The sequence below is a fragment of the Rhineura floridana genome, chromosome 6, assembly GCF_030035675.1.
Source record: "Rhineura floridana isolate rRhiFlo1 chromosome 6, rRhiFlo1.hap2, whole genome shotgun sequence".
Taxonomy (NCBI): domain Eukaryota; kingdom Metazoa; phylum Chordata; class Lepidosauria; order Squamata; family Rhineuridae; genus Rhineura; species Rhineura floridana.
In genome coordinates, this window is record NC_084485.1 from 71,901,870 (window position 1) to 71,920,241 (window position 18,372).

General features: G+C 40.9%; 2 protein-coding genes across 3 annotated transcripts in view; both read right to left on the reverse strand.

The window, feature by feature from the left end:
• DEF6 (DEF6 guanine nucleotide exchange factor) overlaps positions 1-6,112 on the reverse strand; it is a 74,155-nt gene extending 68,043 nt beyond the window's left edge. The window contains exon 1 of the mRNA XM_061632326.1: positions 5,846-6,112. Within this exon, the coding sequence (XP_061488310.1) occupies positions 5,846-5,941 (96 nt within the window). The 5' untranslated portion in view covers positions 5,942-6,112. The remainder of the gene's footprint in view (positions 1-5,845) is intronic.
• Positions 6,113-11,022: 4,910 nt separating this feature from the next.
• The window catches only part of ZNF76 (zinc finger protein 76), a 41,160-nt gene continuing 33,810 nt past the window's right edge, over positions 11,023-18,372 (reverse strand). For both annotated transcript variants that reach the window (XM_061632328.1, XM_061632327.1), the window contains exon 14: positions 11,023-11,917. In XM_061632328.1, the coding sequence (XP_061488312.1) occupies positions 11,813-11,917 (105 nt within the window). In that variant the 3' untranslated portion in view covers positions 11,023-11,812. The remainder of the gene's footprint in view (positions 11,918-18,372) is intronic.

Consider the following 18,372-nt stretch of genomic DNA (forward strand, 5'->3'; position numbering starts at 1 on the left):
CAGAAGCAACAGGGCAAGGTGTACCAGCACACTGCTCAGTCACAGTAAACTATGATAAACTAAAAAATCTGGCTCACTGTTATGTTCAAATGTGGCCATTGCAGGCTCCTGGGCTGATGTCTGGCTTTGAAAACAGGTCTCCATGTTAAGTTTGCTAACAAGCCAAGAGATATACTTAACAGGCCATGCTGAAAAGGCAATGCTGGCCTCAGTTTTGTTTTGTTTTTTATTTATCAAATTTATATCCCGTCCTTCTTCCCAAAAGGAGCCCAGGGTAGCAAACAGGTGACAAAAACATCTTAAAAAGCAATTCCAAAACAGACACAGACTGCGATAAGGTATCTAACACTGTTTTTATGCTCTTTATTTTTATGCCCTTTATTTTTAATTTTTATCTTTTGATTCCTTTTAGTATCACTCCCCCGTATATCTATGCATATATATACTCATGTATATATGTCTGTCTGTATGTATATATATGCATATTGCATTTTATGTATTTTAATTGTACTTTATGTATTTTAATTGACTGTAATGTTTTGTGTTTTTATTGTGCATAATTTTATTATGTATGTGTGTGATTTTATTGTAAGCCGCCCTGAGTGCCCTATTGTAGGGTAGAAGGGCGGGATAGAAATATTTTAAATAAATAAATAAAATCTACTTAAAAGCCTTGTTGAAAGAGGAAGGTCTTCAATAGGCACCGAAAAGATAACAGAGATGGTGCGTGCCTAATATTTAAGGGGAGGGAATTCCAAAGGGTTGGTGCCACTACACTAAAGGTCCGCTTCCTACGCTGTATGGAAAGGGCCTCCTGATAAGACAGAATGTGCAGGAGGCCCTCACCTGCACAGCACAGTGATCAACTGGGTATGTAATATTTAAGACAATATTTTATCAAGGGTAGAGCACATGATTTGCATGTAGAAGGTCCCTTGTTCAGTCCCTAGAACCTCCAGCTAAGAGAGGATCACGCAGCATGTGATGTGAAACCGCTCTGCCTGAGCCCTTGGAGAACCACTGCCACTCAAAAGTAGACAACACTGGACTAGCTGGACAAATAATCTGATGCAGGAGCAGGCACCTTCCTACCTTCCATCAAGCAGAGCATTATGGAGGAAGTTTGTTCCCAGCACCTAGTCTACAGGTGCCTAATGTGTTGCCCTCCAGACATTCTTAGACTGCAACTCCCATCATCCATAATCATTGTCCATGCTGGCTGAGACTGATGGGAGCTCCTGTCCAACAACATCTGGAGTAGCATACCTTAGTCACCCCTGGCCTAAGCAGCCTTTCCCAACCAGTGTGCCTCCAGATGTTGTTAGACCACAACTCCCATCAGCCTCAGCTAGCATTGCCAATAGTCAGGAAGATGGGAGTTGTAGTCCAACAACATCTGGAGGCACACTGGTTGGGAAAGGCTGCCTCAGAGAAACACCACCACTATAAATTCAAGCTATTATACTACAAGAACTATGGCCACAAATGCATCATTCATGGATTTGTTCAATTGTGAGGCAGCTCGAGAGCCTGGTTTGGCAATAAGGGGGGGGGAATCATTCTTTAACATGGCACTGTCTTAAGCATGTTTACTCAAAGGTAAGCTCTACCAAGTCCAATGGGACTTACTCTCTAGTAAACATGCTTAGGCTTGCACTAGTAGCCATAATCTTAATTGGTGGCAATGAGTGCCTTATAAACTGGGTAGCTCAGCAGCATTTATCATCAAGTGCTGTGCATTCTTTTAAACACAACAGTGCAGTTCACTCTTTTCCAAAGCTGCAGGAAGCAGTCTTATAGGAATCAAGGGGAAAATGTGATTGCATTACAGTTCAAATTTATTCCTTGTTGATTTCTAAGCAGCTCAGTCAAGATGCAAAATATTTTACCTATGCGCACCAGTTTTAAAACCATGAGGTTCTGCAATTGTCTAACAGTGTAGCTTTCTAGAGAAGCAAGAGATGTGTACAACAGGAAGAAAAATCTTATCGCTAACGTTAGTACCATCATTTCTGCATACCCACAGGAAGCATATCTGTGAGGCAAAGCACAGTTTAACAACCATAAGCGAGGGGAAAAAAAGCCCCACAAAGGCTCTACCTATGTTACCTAATACTTGGAATCCCCACTTTTTTCCCCAGCAGGGCAGGTGAATAGAGGTGATGTTCACTGCATCCTGATGCTGAGAAAACTACCAGCTAATGTAGGGATTGCCCTTCAGATGGATGACTGGATTACAACTTCCATGATCTCTGACCAGTAGCCATGTTGGCTGAGGCAGATGGGAGTCCAACAATATCAGGAGGGCCACCCCAACCAATGGCCTACTGAATTACTGCCTGTCATACAGAAATGACAGAAGGAAACTCTCTGGGGGAAATGTAGGAATCCTATAAATACTACTGGCGGTAAGAGAAACAGTATTTTGTTCCCCTCGACTATAATTTTATTTCTAAAACTACCTGTATACCACAATTTCATTTAAAAACAATCAAAGCAGTTTACAAGAATTATATACACACACAATAAAAACTACATAAAGATTCCTTCTGGCATAAAGATTTAAAATTGCAGATCATCAGCCAACTATTAAAGAAAATGTTTTTCTTAATTATCCGTATAAGCCTGGGAGCATAGAAAAGTTTTCAGCAAACATTTAAAGGTTAATATAGAAGTTGCCTGCTGAATCTCTATTGGAAGAGCATTCCACAGGACTGGGCCAATGACACTAGACTGAGGCCTAGCTTCATATGGATGTCAATGAGCCTCACCTACTGGGGGGGGGACACTAGTGATGCTCCTACAGATGATCTCAGTGACCAAGCTGGGATAGAATAATTCAGGCAGTCCCTAAGATACCCTGGACCTAAGTTGTCCAGGGCTTTGTAAATCAATACAAGGGCCTTGAACCTGGCTCAGTAGTAAATAGGCAGCAAGTTCAGATGTTAACAATGCTGCCACATGTTGTTGGCCATGTGCTCCCATCAGCAGTCTGGCTGCCGCATTCTGCACCAACTAGAGTTTCCAGATCAGGCCCAAAGACAGCCACACATAGACCGCATAAATATTTTCTCCTTTCATTGATGAAATAACTACTCTGTAGTTAAAGTAATTAATAAGATCAGGCCCCTCTGGATGAGTATATGATGTTATTCCAATATTCAGAGTACTTATATTACATGAACATCCATTGCACACAATACAAAGGCTCTGAAGTGTCCTTATTTTTAGTGACCTCACTTGTGCAATGTGAATACCATTGGCTATGGACAGTCACATAATAGTGAATTCTGAATAAACATGCATAGAATTGTGCTGTTAATATGGCTTAGAATAATATAGTCAAGAAAATCCAAAGTTTCATTTGTTAATTATTTTTACTGGAATACTTATAAACAACAAAACAACTGAAAACCACACTGTTTACTTTTTCAATTTTAACAGAGAAATGGAGGTACCAAAAATATTAATATTAATTTTACCAGGCCTGAAAAACTATGTATATAAATGTGCATGCTTCCTATACAAAGTCACATGAAAAAAGTTAATTACTTTAATTCTAGATTTGACTAGTATTATATCCATTTCAGTTAACCAATTTGACTGGTATTGTATCCATTATGGTAGTAATTACATTTATAAAACAATGCATTTCCAGAAAGAAAAAGTTTTAAATGGAAAAACATATAGCAGGAGAAAAAATTCCAGCCCACTAACCATTAAAAAGAGGAAGGCCAAGCAAGAGATGGTTTGATTCCATAAAGGAAGCCACAGACCTGAACTTACAAGATCTGAACAGGGTGATTCATGACAGATGCTCTTGGAGGTTGCCATAAGTCAGAATCGACTTGAAGGGACACAACAAAAAACCATTAAAACAATTAAATAGGCCCATGTATTATGCAGGCCCATGTATTATGCATGTCAAAAAGCACAAATTTATTTATTTATTGTATTTATATACCACCCCATAGCCGAAGCTCTCTGCTTAAGCACACACACACACAGGGACTGTTTGACCTGTGCAGCAATGTAATTATGATATGTAAAATGGGACTACAAAGAATGCTTGTAAATGGTAGGGAATTGTTTTTGGTTTTGTATTATATTTTATTTAGAAGATTTCTCAATCACTTCATATTCAAAAGAATCTCAACACAATGTACAAAATGGAAATCAAATTCAATAGAACAGGATTTCAAAACAATGTACAAACTTGCACCTATCCTCCTGACATCTGAAATGGTGCCCCTGCTTTGAGTGGAAGTTGCTGACACAAGCATGCAAAAATTTTTGACTTTCTGCTCTCCGCAAAAGTCCATGAAGAAATGTCTGTGATGTAATTCTTGCAATGGCTCAATGCTGCTGTTTGTTTTGCTCTTCACCCTTCATGCACTAGCATGCACAAATAAACAGAGACTGGCCCTTATCAATGCTCCTTTTCATACTGGACGTGTTATTTAAAAAAGACCACTACAGACAAATAATTTCTCAAAAGCCAAATGAGTACACATCCGCACACCTAAAGCCAAGTGTAGCCTGGGGCTGCTAGAAAGATGTTTTGAAAAATTCTGCTCTCTGGCCTGCTCAAGTAGCATGTCCAAGTAACAATTATAGTGTACTTAGGGGAAGATATACTAATAGGGAGGGGGGAGACTGTAGTACAATGCTACCTCCATGAGATATCTATCTCAAACTTTCATGAGACAGAAAAAGGAAACTTCTGCAGAAGTTATAATAGCGTACTTGCAAGAGAAACAGCACATTTGACACATAGTGGCATTCAGGCATAAGAACTAGCAGAATATTTCTACAAAAAACACAACCTGCAGCAATGTGAGAGTTCTCTGAAAACAGTTGGGAGATGCTCCAGCCTTTACATTCATTTGGCACTGCTCAAGGGCTGTGGATGGTGGTCCAGAAGTACAAAAATAGCTTTCCATTGATTCAGTCACCACTTTTAAGTAAGAGCAATGAAGGAAGACAGCCACAGCCTTTATCACTTCCAAGCTTGTGTTGATTCCACAAGGTGTCGGCACCATTTGCATCAAACATTCTCCGCATTTTTTTCTGCCCTACTTTCGCCAGCTTGCATGCATTTGCATCTCATCTGCTCCTCTCTTCCCCCCAACTTCCTAAAACTGTGATTCAACAAGCTCCAGCATCTACATTCTAATTCAAAGCACCACCTTTGTTATTACTTAAAAGTTAACCTTGCAGGAGAGTCTCTCTTCTCCCCCCCCCCTTAAAGAAACCAAGGGTTGTCAGCTCGTAAGATCTTTCACACCCATCCAAACAAGACTAACGGAGGACAGAGACAAAAATCTATATTCGGCACAAGATTTGCCCACTTGAAGCAGCCTGCTATGAGATCAGAAAAAGGGTGGGCAAAACCACAATATTTGCAACCAGTTGCTTTTATTTCTTCAGCGCCGAAATTCAACAAAGAGGAGGCAATCGTTTATTTCTTTCCCCCGTTACCCCCCCCGACCCAGGTGTATAAATAAACCATAGTGCAGAGATAGGGCGAGGGAATCGTTAAAACCATCAGAACATTTATCCCTTCCGTTCTCTCTCTTTAAATGATCTCTTTGGTTTCCTTGCAAAGACGGGAAATATCTAAACAGTTAATCACCACCACAACTACGAGGGTTTGTTTGTTTTGCTTTTTGCTACCAACATTCCCATGCAAGCCCCAAGCTGTACGCCCCGCAACACGCCTGGCTAGCAGCCTCGCTGGGGACTACCGGAGAGAGCCCTCAAAGCCCGCCGCGGGCTCGCAAGACAGACGCGCTGCCATCTTCGGCAGGTCTCTCTTTCTCTCCAGCGTGCTTTTTAAACTTACTTTCAGCTGAGATTTGGACACTTTGCCGCTTTTCTCCGCGTCCAAGGCCGTGAAGGCGTACCAGATAGATTTTAAAAGCTCGGCTCGCAACTCCATGATTCGAGAGCCCCGATGACAGTCTGCCGCTGCAGCGGGGAGGATCCTCCTTCTATCTCTCAGGAAACTCGCCTCTCTTTAGCAGCCGCCGCCAGGGGGTAAGAGCCCAGGAGCCGCAGCGCCTCCTGTCGGACCAACGCTCAGAAACTCGCCCGCTGCTCCGCTTTCCTTTGGGTTTTCAATATAGTTGAGAATAGTTTTTAGACAAATAAAACAAAAGGTTCGCACATCGTCAAACATCAGCGGGAGTCCAGTTTGTACTCAGTCCAACAAGATTCAAATCTGGCATATTATTCACCACTCAGTTTTATTCCCGTTCTCCCTTCTCCCACGCTGCAATGCCCTGCTTGCAAGTAAAGCCCACTTATTTCCATGGAGTTTAGAATCATGGAATAATAGAGTTGGAAGGGACCTATAAGGTCATCAAGTCCAACCCCCCAGCTCAATGCAGGGATACAACTTACAGCATACCCAACAGGTGGCCGTCCAGCTACCTCTTGAATGCTTCTAGGGCTGGAGAGCCCGCCATCTCCCTAGGTAATTGCTTCCATTGTTATACCAGTCTAAAAGTTAGGAAGTTTTTCCTGATGTTCAGCCAAAACCTGGCTTCCTGTAACTTGAGCTTGCTTACTAGAAGCTTAGAGTGTAGGATCGCAGCTGGTGGTAATAGTTTCCAGTTAATTCAGTGGGGCATGCAAAGGACAGGCTCACATAAGTATTCTGACAGTTTTTTTCACCTATTCGGCAATTCCCCCTCTAGGATGCACACCTTAACGCGGTGAGGGGGTTTGAGAGTGTTGAAGATGCTAAGGGCAATGCCGTCAGGAGTCTAGACCAAGAGGCTAGCAGGGGCACCCAAGGCGGAATGGTCAAAGTTGAAACACCTGACTAAGATGCATCCAAACTCAGAGGAACAACGCAGCAATTTTACTTATTATTTAAAATATTTGAGCTGTGTCTGTCCGTTAACACACTCAAGGCAGCTTATAATATACCCAGTCTGGGAATGCTCTAACTCTAGATTTCCTGCAGGGACCCAGGCCTTAGACTAGATGGGTTACAAGGGCCTCTCCAACGCTACCATTCTTGGTAAGACAATTACATTATCAACACCAGATGAGAAATGAGATTACAGGGCCTCTTCATCAGTTCTGCCATAAGAGCCACACGTTTCCCTTCTTCCTCCACTTTAAATCTTTGCATTCCAGTTGGCAATTATGACTTTGGTACCTAAAAAAGAGGTTGCTTCCAGACACATTTTTTTAAGCATTCATCCTGATTTTTTCCTCACAAAGTCTGTGGGGAGGTTAGACACCGCTCGCTATTAACTGAGCATTCCTTCCGATTTGTTTGTGGGGAGGTTATATAATGTCGCATCAAGCATTATCCCACACTTTCCTGTGCATTTCCCTACTTTACTTATCACAGAAAGTTCAATTTGGGGGGAGGGGATGGGTTTGTTGTGGAAGAGCACCAAATCAACTTTAATTGTGCATCATAATTTGTTGGAAAGTGACTGAACCCCACCCCAAAATAGCAATCCATTTTGGTTTTTCCCCTCCTCCCCCCCAGACCCTTTTCCTTTTATGTCTTATCTTTTCAACTGTGAGCCTGAAAGCGGAAGCTCTTTTAGCACTGACATTCGTATGTCTCGGGAGCCTTTTTTGGCTGAGTGGGATAAAACAAATAAAACTTTTGTTTCAGTCATGTCAACCCATGCATGGTTATTAAAGACAGCACTCCTCCTCCCTTGCCACAGGTGTGGTTGAATCCAACCTGCACCTGCAAAGAAACATTTTTTCCTTTGCTTCACAGCTTAAGATCAAGGTGGGCTGCAAAGAAAAATGAGGAAAAGTTAAAAATGGGCCCTGTTGAGGTGGCCTGTGGTGGGTAGCTCAGAATCCAGTCCACCGACTGGATCCTATTCCCTATCCTAGCTCTCCGGGACAGCTCTAAAGCAAATCCCACTAAGTTCAATGGGGCTTACTGCCAAACAAGTGTAAATAGGATTGCAACCTAAAAGCTGCAATCCTACTTAATTCATTGGGAGTAAGTCCCACTAAAAGCACACTAGCACTTGCTTTAGAGCAGAGGTTCCCAAACTTTTTCCCCCACGGACCATTTGAAAACTGCTGAGAACTTTGGCAGACCACTTAATTATTTTTCATGCAGCAACTGTAATATACCATGCCAGATGCTGAATGATTTTTACTTGTATTTTTATGGACACACTGCCAACTACCCGAATGAAGGTCATGGACCACAGTTTGGGAACCCCTGCTTTGGAGTAAATATGTATACCTTTAAATGCACTCAGCTCTCATCTGCACACCCAATGGAAAGTCTAGAATTTGAGAGCTTTGCAGTAAAAAAAATTCTGTCACATAAACACAACTCACAATCACAAAATCAAAATTAATTAGCATGTCCTTTTGGGGGGGAATTGCTTTTGAACAGCAATACAACTGTCAGACTACATTTTTAATTTGTTGATTGGCTCTTTACTGATAATCTTATAAATACATTTACATATTTAATACTTTTCCATTAATTGATAGAGGAATGCAGTACATTAACATTTTAATTACATTGAAGCCAGAGTAGCTTTAAAAAACCCAGTATGTTCAAGGCTCACCAAATTCATGGAAGATCCTAGTATACCTAAACCCCCACTGATTTCAACAGAGCAATGTCAGCTTTTGATTCCATGAGATTGGTTCTTTTTGTTAAAAGGTATGCCACACTAAGTTTGCCTTTCTGCTTGAAACATCTGCTACGTTTTTAGATACAAGCTGGATGCAAAAGTGATATTTTAAGTTTCACTTTCACCAAATGTAGTGCAGGGGGAAAGCAAGCACTTCTTGTACCCACCCTGCAAGCTTTTCAAGAATTTCAGCTTTGCTTTTCAGTTCCCCACTGGTGTGTACAATTTTTATTCTGCTGTTGAAGCTTTGTATCCATTCCCATGCATGCTCAGACATAACTACCACTGATCTCAATGGGATTTAGTCCCAAAGAAGTGTGTATAGGATTGTACTATACTTCCCAATCCAAAGCAGAGTTACACACATCAAAGCACATTAAAGAAATCAATGGGATTTTAGGTACATTACTTTGCATAGATTGTAGCCTCGTTGATTCTTTACACCAATTAAAACTTTGTGCCCTGCATACGGTCAAGAAATATCACCAAGTCTCATATCCTATAACGCTTTGGATACTTTAATAACTTTTCTTCAGTTAAGAGAGAGTAGTGAAGCTCAGGAAAGCAGTAGTGAAGCTAATGGACACGTAGATTAAGAACCTAAGAACAGCCTGCTGGATCAGGCCAATGGTCCATCTAGTCTAGCATCCTGTTCTCACAGTGGCCAACCAGTTGCCCATGGGAAGCCCACAAGCGGGACTTGAATGCATCATTGAAAATGTGCATCATTGGATTTCTCTGAAATCTCTAAGAAAGTTACATTAGTTTTAAGAAGGTCCTATAACTGTGGAACTAGCTCAACATGCAAGGTATTTCTTTATCCCTAGAACTCAATAAAGATAAGTTAATTCCCTTTGAGATCATTCCTAAAACATCAGTTTCTCATCTCTCAAATAATCCAGTCTAGGTTGCATACTTTATATTTTATCAGCTTCACTCCTGCCCCTGTAACAATTGATACAAGTTAATCATATAAAGCTCTCTCCACATCAGAACATTTTCCAGTTGATCAATTCTTCATGTCACCAGGCTGCTGCTGCTGGCTGTTCACCAGCTGCACACCAGCAGAGTGCTGCCTTGGATTTATCTCCTTTAAAGTCACACACACATAGCCCTTTCCCATCAGCCGACAACTCAAAGAGAATGGCTAAGAGCTGCTTCCCATTCCCTACCTTACCAGCTGCATTGATAGCTTTAAGAGGAAATGATTTGCCAGGATGCTGGCCTGACTACATGTCAGACTGCTCTTAAAAGAAACCAAGAGCAAGGTGAGGTGTTTACAAAAGCCATAGCAGCCTTTTTGTGACCATAAGACAGGAAGGCTTTAGCCACTTCCCTTCCTTCAGGGCAAAGGAAGGAAGAAAGAAATCACCAGGTTGCGGTGGGGGGAAGAGAAGACAGTCTAGGGAAAGTCTGCACCTTTCCGATCTATCATCCTCCCTCTGAAAATCATGGCCCTAAAGATAGATACAATTCTTCACAACCAGGGGCTGCGAAAAATGGTGAGGGGGTAGAAAGTGAAAGACACACAAGGAACTTGTAACAGGTTTCCTATCATGCTTTATTAGGAAACCTCATTTTTTTCAGTCTAAGAGAACAGAGGTCCTTTCTCTAAAGGATCTGGCAATACTGGAGTACAAAAACTGTGTTTACTCTTAAGTCAACTTGGATGTGTCTTCCTGGTCTATAAACCTTCTAAGATTTGCTCTCAGCACTTGAATCAAATGTCAAAAGAAAAAAAGGGTGTGTGTTACTCCTTATAACACTTGGTAATGCTCCAAGAACAAACGGTGATGGTCCACAGAGGCTTGAAAAGACACTTAGTACTGCACTTGGTAAATATTTAAATAAAATGCAACTGCAAGAGAAAAGTACAACAATATTTGAGTGGCGTGTGTCTCCATCTTCAAACCAATACAGCTTAGTAAAGAGAGTAAAATAATATAATTGCTGAGCTATATTGGAATATGCAAAACGAACAGAAGAACAAAGAAAAAGCAAGGTAGCATCAATTTAAAATGGTTCATATTGCCAAAAATGGGATAAGCCCATTCAGAGCAATGTGCTCCATGTCTTGGTTGGGCAAGCTGTTGCCTTTCTCCCTCATGCTACAGAATGCCCATTTAGATGGCAGAACTCAATAACCTCTACTTGTCATCTATTCTTTGTCACTCATTCAGGGGACCTGACAGGATAAAAAAAACACCTGTATGGTAACATCAGTAGAGATCTCTACTGAAGGTTGCTTAACTGGATTATGGTCACACAACTGTACAATTTCTTGTAGTGGAGTATTACTGAGGAGGTGGGCACATTTTGCTTCCATCTCAATTCCTTAACAAGGAAGTCCATGCTGCTCCTGAGAAAATAGAAAACATTGAGTCCAAAGTTTTATTAAATACACATTTAGTGTCTTCCACTATGTCAGAGAGTGAAAGAGGCGAATAAAATGTCATACAAAGCCTTTTCTTTTCCTTTCAAGCTCTCTATTTACATTGTATGTCTGCTTTAGTCTATTTCACTTGCTGAGGCTGGGAAGCAACCTTGATAAGTGGAGGGAAGCTCATAAAACAGAACCACCACACAAATATTTGCCCTTTCCCTGTGTGGCCCATCCCAGTCCTGCTCAAAGTGGACTTTATTGCTCCCATGCTGACAATTCATACTCCCATGTGTACTAGGAAGGAACGGTAGAGAGCACCCAACTACCTGTGATCCCTTCTTCAACCATCTAAGCCTAAAGACACATTTAAATGCCAAAATCTTTGACCTGATAAATGGCGTCCCTTCCAAGAAATGAAAGGTGAGATACAAAGGCTTCCACCTTTCATGTCACCTTCATGTCATGTCCACCTTTAATGTCAGCAGACATTAGAAAGGGTGCTATCCCAGAAGTTAAGGGAAGGCTTTCTTACAGAGGCCATAAAGCATGTTGTAGCATTTATAGGAGGGCCATTTATAAACAGAGTCTTATCCAACAGTCCAAGTAGCTCCATCTTCCATGCTTGTTGATTATCATCCAACCTATGCTGGACAGATGGCAGCAAATATTAAGGGCTATTTCCAGGTCCAGAGGAATCAGTACCCATTCCTCGGCTTTTGAATTGAAGGTTCTGAAGTCTCCAGTTGTCCATCCAGCTTCAGTTGCTTCTGCTCACTGTGAGGTCTCAGCATCCATTGTTTGATGTGGATATCTTAAGAGATGCAGACTCCTGTTGAATTGCTGAGGTTGCCCTGCTAATGGCATCCTCCAAGCTCTGTTGCGCTTTCACCTGGAAAGAGAAATAAACAGGGCATTACTCTCAAATTTGCAAGGGAGTAAATAGAGACTCCCACCTACCCAAGTCATGGTGCATAATACCCAAGGTCAAATAATTTTGGGACCCAAAAAAGACCATCCCACAAGCACTTCTCCTCCTCCCTGGCAGTAAAAATGCATAATAAATTAAAATAACCAATAATTTGCTACCTGTTCATGACACCCAAAATCAATTGCCTGAGGAGACTCCCTCACTCTCCCTAATGACACCATAGAGTGTCAGGTGTTCCCTAGTGAAATACAGAAACATGGATTGCAGAAAGAGACGTATTTGGTTAGGTCACACACAAGTGATGATCAGGTCCATGGAGGATGATAGTAGTAATATGAGGTGTACAACAAGATTAACACTAAGGATTTATTCACAAACCGGCTCTTCATGTAGATTTCGCAGACACAGGAATGACTTTCAGACCCATGCATACAAAAATATCCCATGTACATAATCATACCATGTGATGGGATGTATATACCACAGCCATGCAACCTGTTGCCCACAAAAGGGGTGGACATATCATATGCATGCCTGTGTAAAATACACCTGATCAAACAACAGATCTACACACAAGGCTGGAGAGGACGCACCAGCCAAAGATTCATACCTTTACCCCGCACCCTTGGGTACAGAGATTACATGTGTTGTTGTTATGTGCCTTCAAATTGATTACAACTTATGGCGACCCGATGAATCAGTGACCTCCAAGAGCATCTGTCATGAACCACCCTGTTCAGATCTTGTAAGTTCAGATCTGTGGCTTCTTTTATGGAATCAATCGGAACTGCAGCTGACCCTGTTAGGGAAACTGTCTAGGAATTCTAAAAATAAAATCCAACATCAGCCAAAGGAATACCACTTACAAAGCAATGACTAAAATCCTAGATGTCTATATCCAGAGTGTTGATACATGCATACTATCAAATCAAATGGGGTAAAGTACAGTAAAAATAGACATTCGCATAGAGAATTAAGTTTAGCTGACCACAATGTAAAATCAGTGCTATTTTTGAATGACAATGGGACTATTCCAGCAGGATAGCTATGAATGTCAATTACAAAAAAAGTCATCTTGTGGTATCTTTAAAGATTACCATCACAGTCCTGTGTTTAGTTGGAAGCAAGTCCCGCTATGTTTAATGGGGCTTACTCCCAAGCAAGTGTGTATAGGATTGTAGCCTAACAGACTTTAAACAAAAGAATAATGGTAGATCTGTGCATGTCTGTGGAAAGTCCAGATGTGTACTACAAGACAAGTGTAACTCATTCAAAATACCAGTAGCTGGTAGTGACAGTAAGCCTACAGTAGGCCAATGTATTTATTAGGACCAAACACCTAAGCAGGGAAGAAGCCCATAACCCTGATCAAGTTTTGAATTAAATAAAATTTACTGATAAATTCTAGTTCAGCAATTTCATACCAGAACATTCCTTTCAAGTCTTTGCTGAAGTATAGCACCACCAACAACAACAGAGTGTCTTAGTCACCCTAAATGTTACCCCATCCCACCCCTAGTAGCTGAGCCCATTTTGAAGTGTCAGATTTATTGCCATTTATTCTCTTGCTGAGATCTGTTTGCCCTGTGTGAAAAGCAAAAGGGCATTGCTAGTAGATGATGTGGCATATCATGTTGGAGGATGAGCCCATGGTGGGATGAGTAACAGACATATTTTCTATTATTTATATCCAGCCTTTCCATCACATGAAACCTCAATGCAGCATACAAATATCGCTTCGAACAGTATACAATAAAACAAAAAAGTTGAAATAAGCCCAAAAAAATCCCAAAGCCTAAATCAGGAGCAGGAAACTTCAGACGGGGCAAAGCGGCCCTCCAGGTCTCTCTATTTAGTGCTTGGGACTCTCCCTAGGTCACCACCAGCCCTGCTTCGCACCCTCCTTGAGTGTTTTTGCCTTGCTGGAATTTCTCCTTGAACTTTGGTAATGGCTGTTGCTTGCCTGGCTGGAGGACAGTGTATGTACACTACTGTACAAAAGGAACATTCATATTCATTGTTCTGCCCACTTTTGTCTCTAGCCAAACCCACCACATGCATGCACCTCCTGGAAGATTACCCTGAAGGGAATGTAACCCTCAAACTGAAAAAGGTTTCCCCACCCCAGCCTAAATAAAACAGACAGCAACGAGAATCAGATTAATATTAAATTGCCATTAAAGGCTCAGGCCTGGTGCCTAAAAAATTACCACCATGGTACCTGGCAAATGTGTTTATGGAGAGAATTCCATAATTGGGGTGATGCTAGAGAGAAGGTCCTATGTCCCAACTTCTGAAGATGGGAATGTTCAGATCTTGTAAGTTCAGGTCTGTGGCTTCCTTTGTGGAATCAATCCATCTCTTGTTTGGCCTTCTTCTTTTTCTACTCCCTGCTGTTTTTCCCAGCATTATTGTCTTTTCTAGTGAATCATGTCTTCTCATGATGTGTCAAAAGTAAGATAACCTTTTTCATCATTTTAGCTTCTAGTGACAGTTCTGGTTTAATTTGTTCTAACACCCAATTATTGGTCTTTTTCACAGTCCATAGTATGCACAAAGCTCTCCTCCAACACCACATGTCAAATGAGTTGATTTTTCTCTTATCTGATTTTTTCACTGTCCAACTTTCACATCCATACATAGAGATCGGGAATACCATGGTCTGAATGATCCTGACTTTAGTGTTCAGTGATACATCTTTGCATCTGAGGACCTTTTCCTAGTTCTCTCATAGCTGCCCTCCCCAGACCTAGCCTTCTTCTGATTTCTTGACTATTGTCTCCATTTTGGTTAATGACTGTGCCAAGGTACTGATAAGTTCAATGTCCTCATTGTCAACTTTAAAATTACAGAAATCTTCTGTTGTCATTACTTTAGTCTTTTTGACTTTCAGCTGTAGTCCTGCTTTTGTGCTTTCCTCTTTAACTTTCATCAGCATTCGTTTCAAATCATTACTGATTTCCGCTAGTAGTATGGTATCATCTGCACATCTTAAATTACTGATATTTTCCCCTCCAATTTTCACACCTGTGAAAGACCAACCCAAATTGTGTTTGCATTTTGACAAATCTGTAGGGCATTACAATATCTCAGAGAGGAGGTCAGGTCTCCTGCTCCCCTGGTGCATTCACTGTAGCTGTCCAATTTCCCTGCTTTTTAAAGTTTGATAGAAATATCTGTGGGCTATAGGTACATTCTTAATCCGCAAGGTAGAATCTTGAGCATTACTTTACTTGCATGGGATATTAAGGCAACAATTTGATAATTACTGCATTCCCTGGGATCCCCTTTCTTTGGAATTGGGATATATATTGAAAGCTTCCAGTCTGTGGGCCATTGTTTAGTTCTCCATATTTCTTGACAAATGTTTGTCAAATTTGGACAAATTCAGTCTCAGTAGGTTGTAGCAACTCTATTGGTATGCCATCTGTTCCTGGTGTTTTTCTTTCTTCCAAGTATTTTAAGAGCAGCTTTTACCTCACATTCTAAAATTTCTGGTTCTTCATCGTACAGTTCCTCCATGAATGAATCTGTCATCCTGACATCTCTTTTATAGAGTTCTTTAGTGTATTACTTCCATCTTCTTTTTATTTCATCTCAGTCAGCAGTGTGTTCCTGTTGATTATTCAACATTCCTACTCTTGGTTTAAATTTCCCTTTCATTTCTCTACTCTTTAGGAATAGGGCTCTTGTTCTACCCTTTTTGTTGACCTCTTCTATTTCTATACAATAACTATTGTAATAGTTCTATTTGTCCCTACTTACTAATCCCTGTATATTTGCATTTAGGGTTCTGACTGTGTTTTTATCTCCTTTTGCTTTTGCTTTCCTTCTCTCTTTAACCATTCTAAGAGTTTCTTCAGTCATCCATTGAGGTCTTTCACTCTTTTTAACTAGCAGTATTGTCTTTTTGCATTCTTCCCTGGTAATGTCTCTGACTTCATTCCATAGTTCTGGTTCTCTGTCAACTAAGTTTAAAGCCTCAAACCTGTTCCTTATTTGATCTTTATATTCTTCTGGGATGTTATTTAAATTGTATTTTGGCATGATGATTGCTTTGTTCTTCTTCTTTAGCTTTACTCTGATTTTCGATATTACCAGTTCATGATCTGTACCACACTCTGCTCCTGGTCTTGTTTTCGCAGAAAATATGGAACTTCTCCATCTTCTGCTACCAATTATATAATCAATTTGATTCCTATATTGACCATTTGGTGATGTCCACGTGTACAGTCGTCTTTTCGATTGCTCAAAAAATGTGTTCACAAGAAATTCTGGCTTCACAGAATTCAGTAAATCTTTCTCATGCTTAATTTCTATCTCCTAAGCCCCATTTCCCCACAATTCCTAGCTCTTCTCTGTTTCCTACTTTTGCATTCCAGTCCCCCATGATTATCAGCACATCTTGTTTTGGTGTGTGATCAATTTCTTCCTGTACTTCTGCGTAAAATCTCTCCAGTTCCTCTTCTTCTGCATTTGCCGTTGGAGCATAGACTTAGATGATGGTTATGTTCAATGAGATTAAATGGGAAACCTATTGATATCACTCGCTCAGACCTTGAGTTGTAGCTCCTAAGTGCTTTTGCTATATCACTTTTCACTATTAAAGCAACAGTTTCTTCTTAATTTCTCATTTCCTGAATAAAATATTTTGTAGTTCCCTGACTGAAAATGTCCCATTCCCGTCCATTTTAATTCACTCACGCCAAATATTGTAATGTTAATACGTTCCATTTCTTGTGTGACAGTTTCTAACTATCCTGGTTCTTGCTTCTCACGTTCCACGTTCCTATTGTGTGCGTCGTACAACTCCGGACTCTCCTTTCGCATCTGTGCACATCAGCCTCTGGGCTTCTTTTCGGCTTTGACCCAGCTGCATCATTAGTCACAGCGCTACTCGTACTTGTCCTTTGTTCTTCCCCAGTAGCTCAGTGGCCTTCTGACCTGGGGGTCTCATCTTCCAGCACTATCTTGTGTTGCATTTTGGATACTCTGTTCATAGGGTTTTCATGGTAAGAGGTATTCAGAGGTGGTTTACCATTGCCTTCCTCTTAGTCTGGTGTCTCAGCTTTGACCACTGCGCCTTGGGTGACCCTGCTAGGAGTCTAGCCTCTTGGTCTAGACTCCTGACGCATTGCTCTCAGCTTCTTCAACACTCTCAAACCCACTCACCACGTTAAGGTGTGCATCCTAAAGGGGGCTGAGACTACATCGCTGGACAGAAATGTGTTGTTGTCTTCATTTTAAAGGAAGGCCCCTTCAAGGAAGGGATGGAGGCAGTGGGCCAGTTCTGGCCTACCTCACTTCAACCCTACAAAGTGCACTACTAGCAGCAATTCATATCATAACAGATACCAGTAGCTCCACATTTTGCCATCCTTTGCATCTGTATTGGCAAGTGAAGAGTCAACTGGCATTCCTCAAGGAGCCTGATTTGGTTGTGTAGCTTCCACTTAGTAATCACTGGTCTACTTGCTAGGCTAGCATGTGAACTGGCTCTAAGATGTAGTAGGCAATGGAGCACAATTTGGTTATACTGGGAGAAAAACAACAAATGCCCAAAATTTTACAAAGTCTCTTGAAAGCAAACAATGGATACAAAGTACACCACTGCAGGCTCTATATTTTACATAAACAATTTTAAGATGACAATAGCTGCTTCCTAATATGAGCAGTAATTGTATATACACACTACTTAGAAGCAGTTGTGAAGAAGCAGAAGTAGCTCAAGGAGGAAGCAAAGACACAACATAGTAAGTTATGTGGAAATGAAGCAATTCCATGGTGGGAAAAGACAACAGATGGCAGTGTAAAAAGGTGCACACAGAAACCTATGAACATATAATAATTACACTCTTCAGCTTCATCAATTCTATACATTGTTACTTGGAAGAAAACCTCATTAAACTCAATAGACAACTTCTGAGTAGACATGCATAGCATTGTGCTGTTGATGACACTACTCTATGAGGAACAACTACTTAATACTGCCCTCTATAGACAAGTATATGTGCTCTTTATAAATCCTAAACCACAATAAGAAAAAAAGTGCAGTACTTTAAACAATGGCCCACATACTGGAAGCATTCAATATATATCCCACTTCCAAAGAAAGGGGATCCCAGAGAATGTAGTAATTACCAAACTATTGCCTTAATATCCCATGCAAGTAAAGTAATGCTCAAGATTCTACAACAAAGGCTCTTACCATATATGGAGCGAGAAATGCCAGACGTCCAAGCTGGCTTTAGAAAGGGAAGAGGCACCAGAGATCATATCGCGAACATACGTTGGATAATGGAACGGACGAAGGAATTTGAGAAGAAAATCACCCTGTGATTATAGATTACAGCAAAGCCTTTGACTGTGTAGATCATGAAAAACTATGGAATGCTTTAAAAGAAATGGAGGTCCCA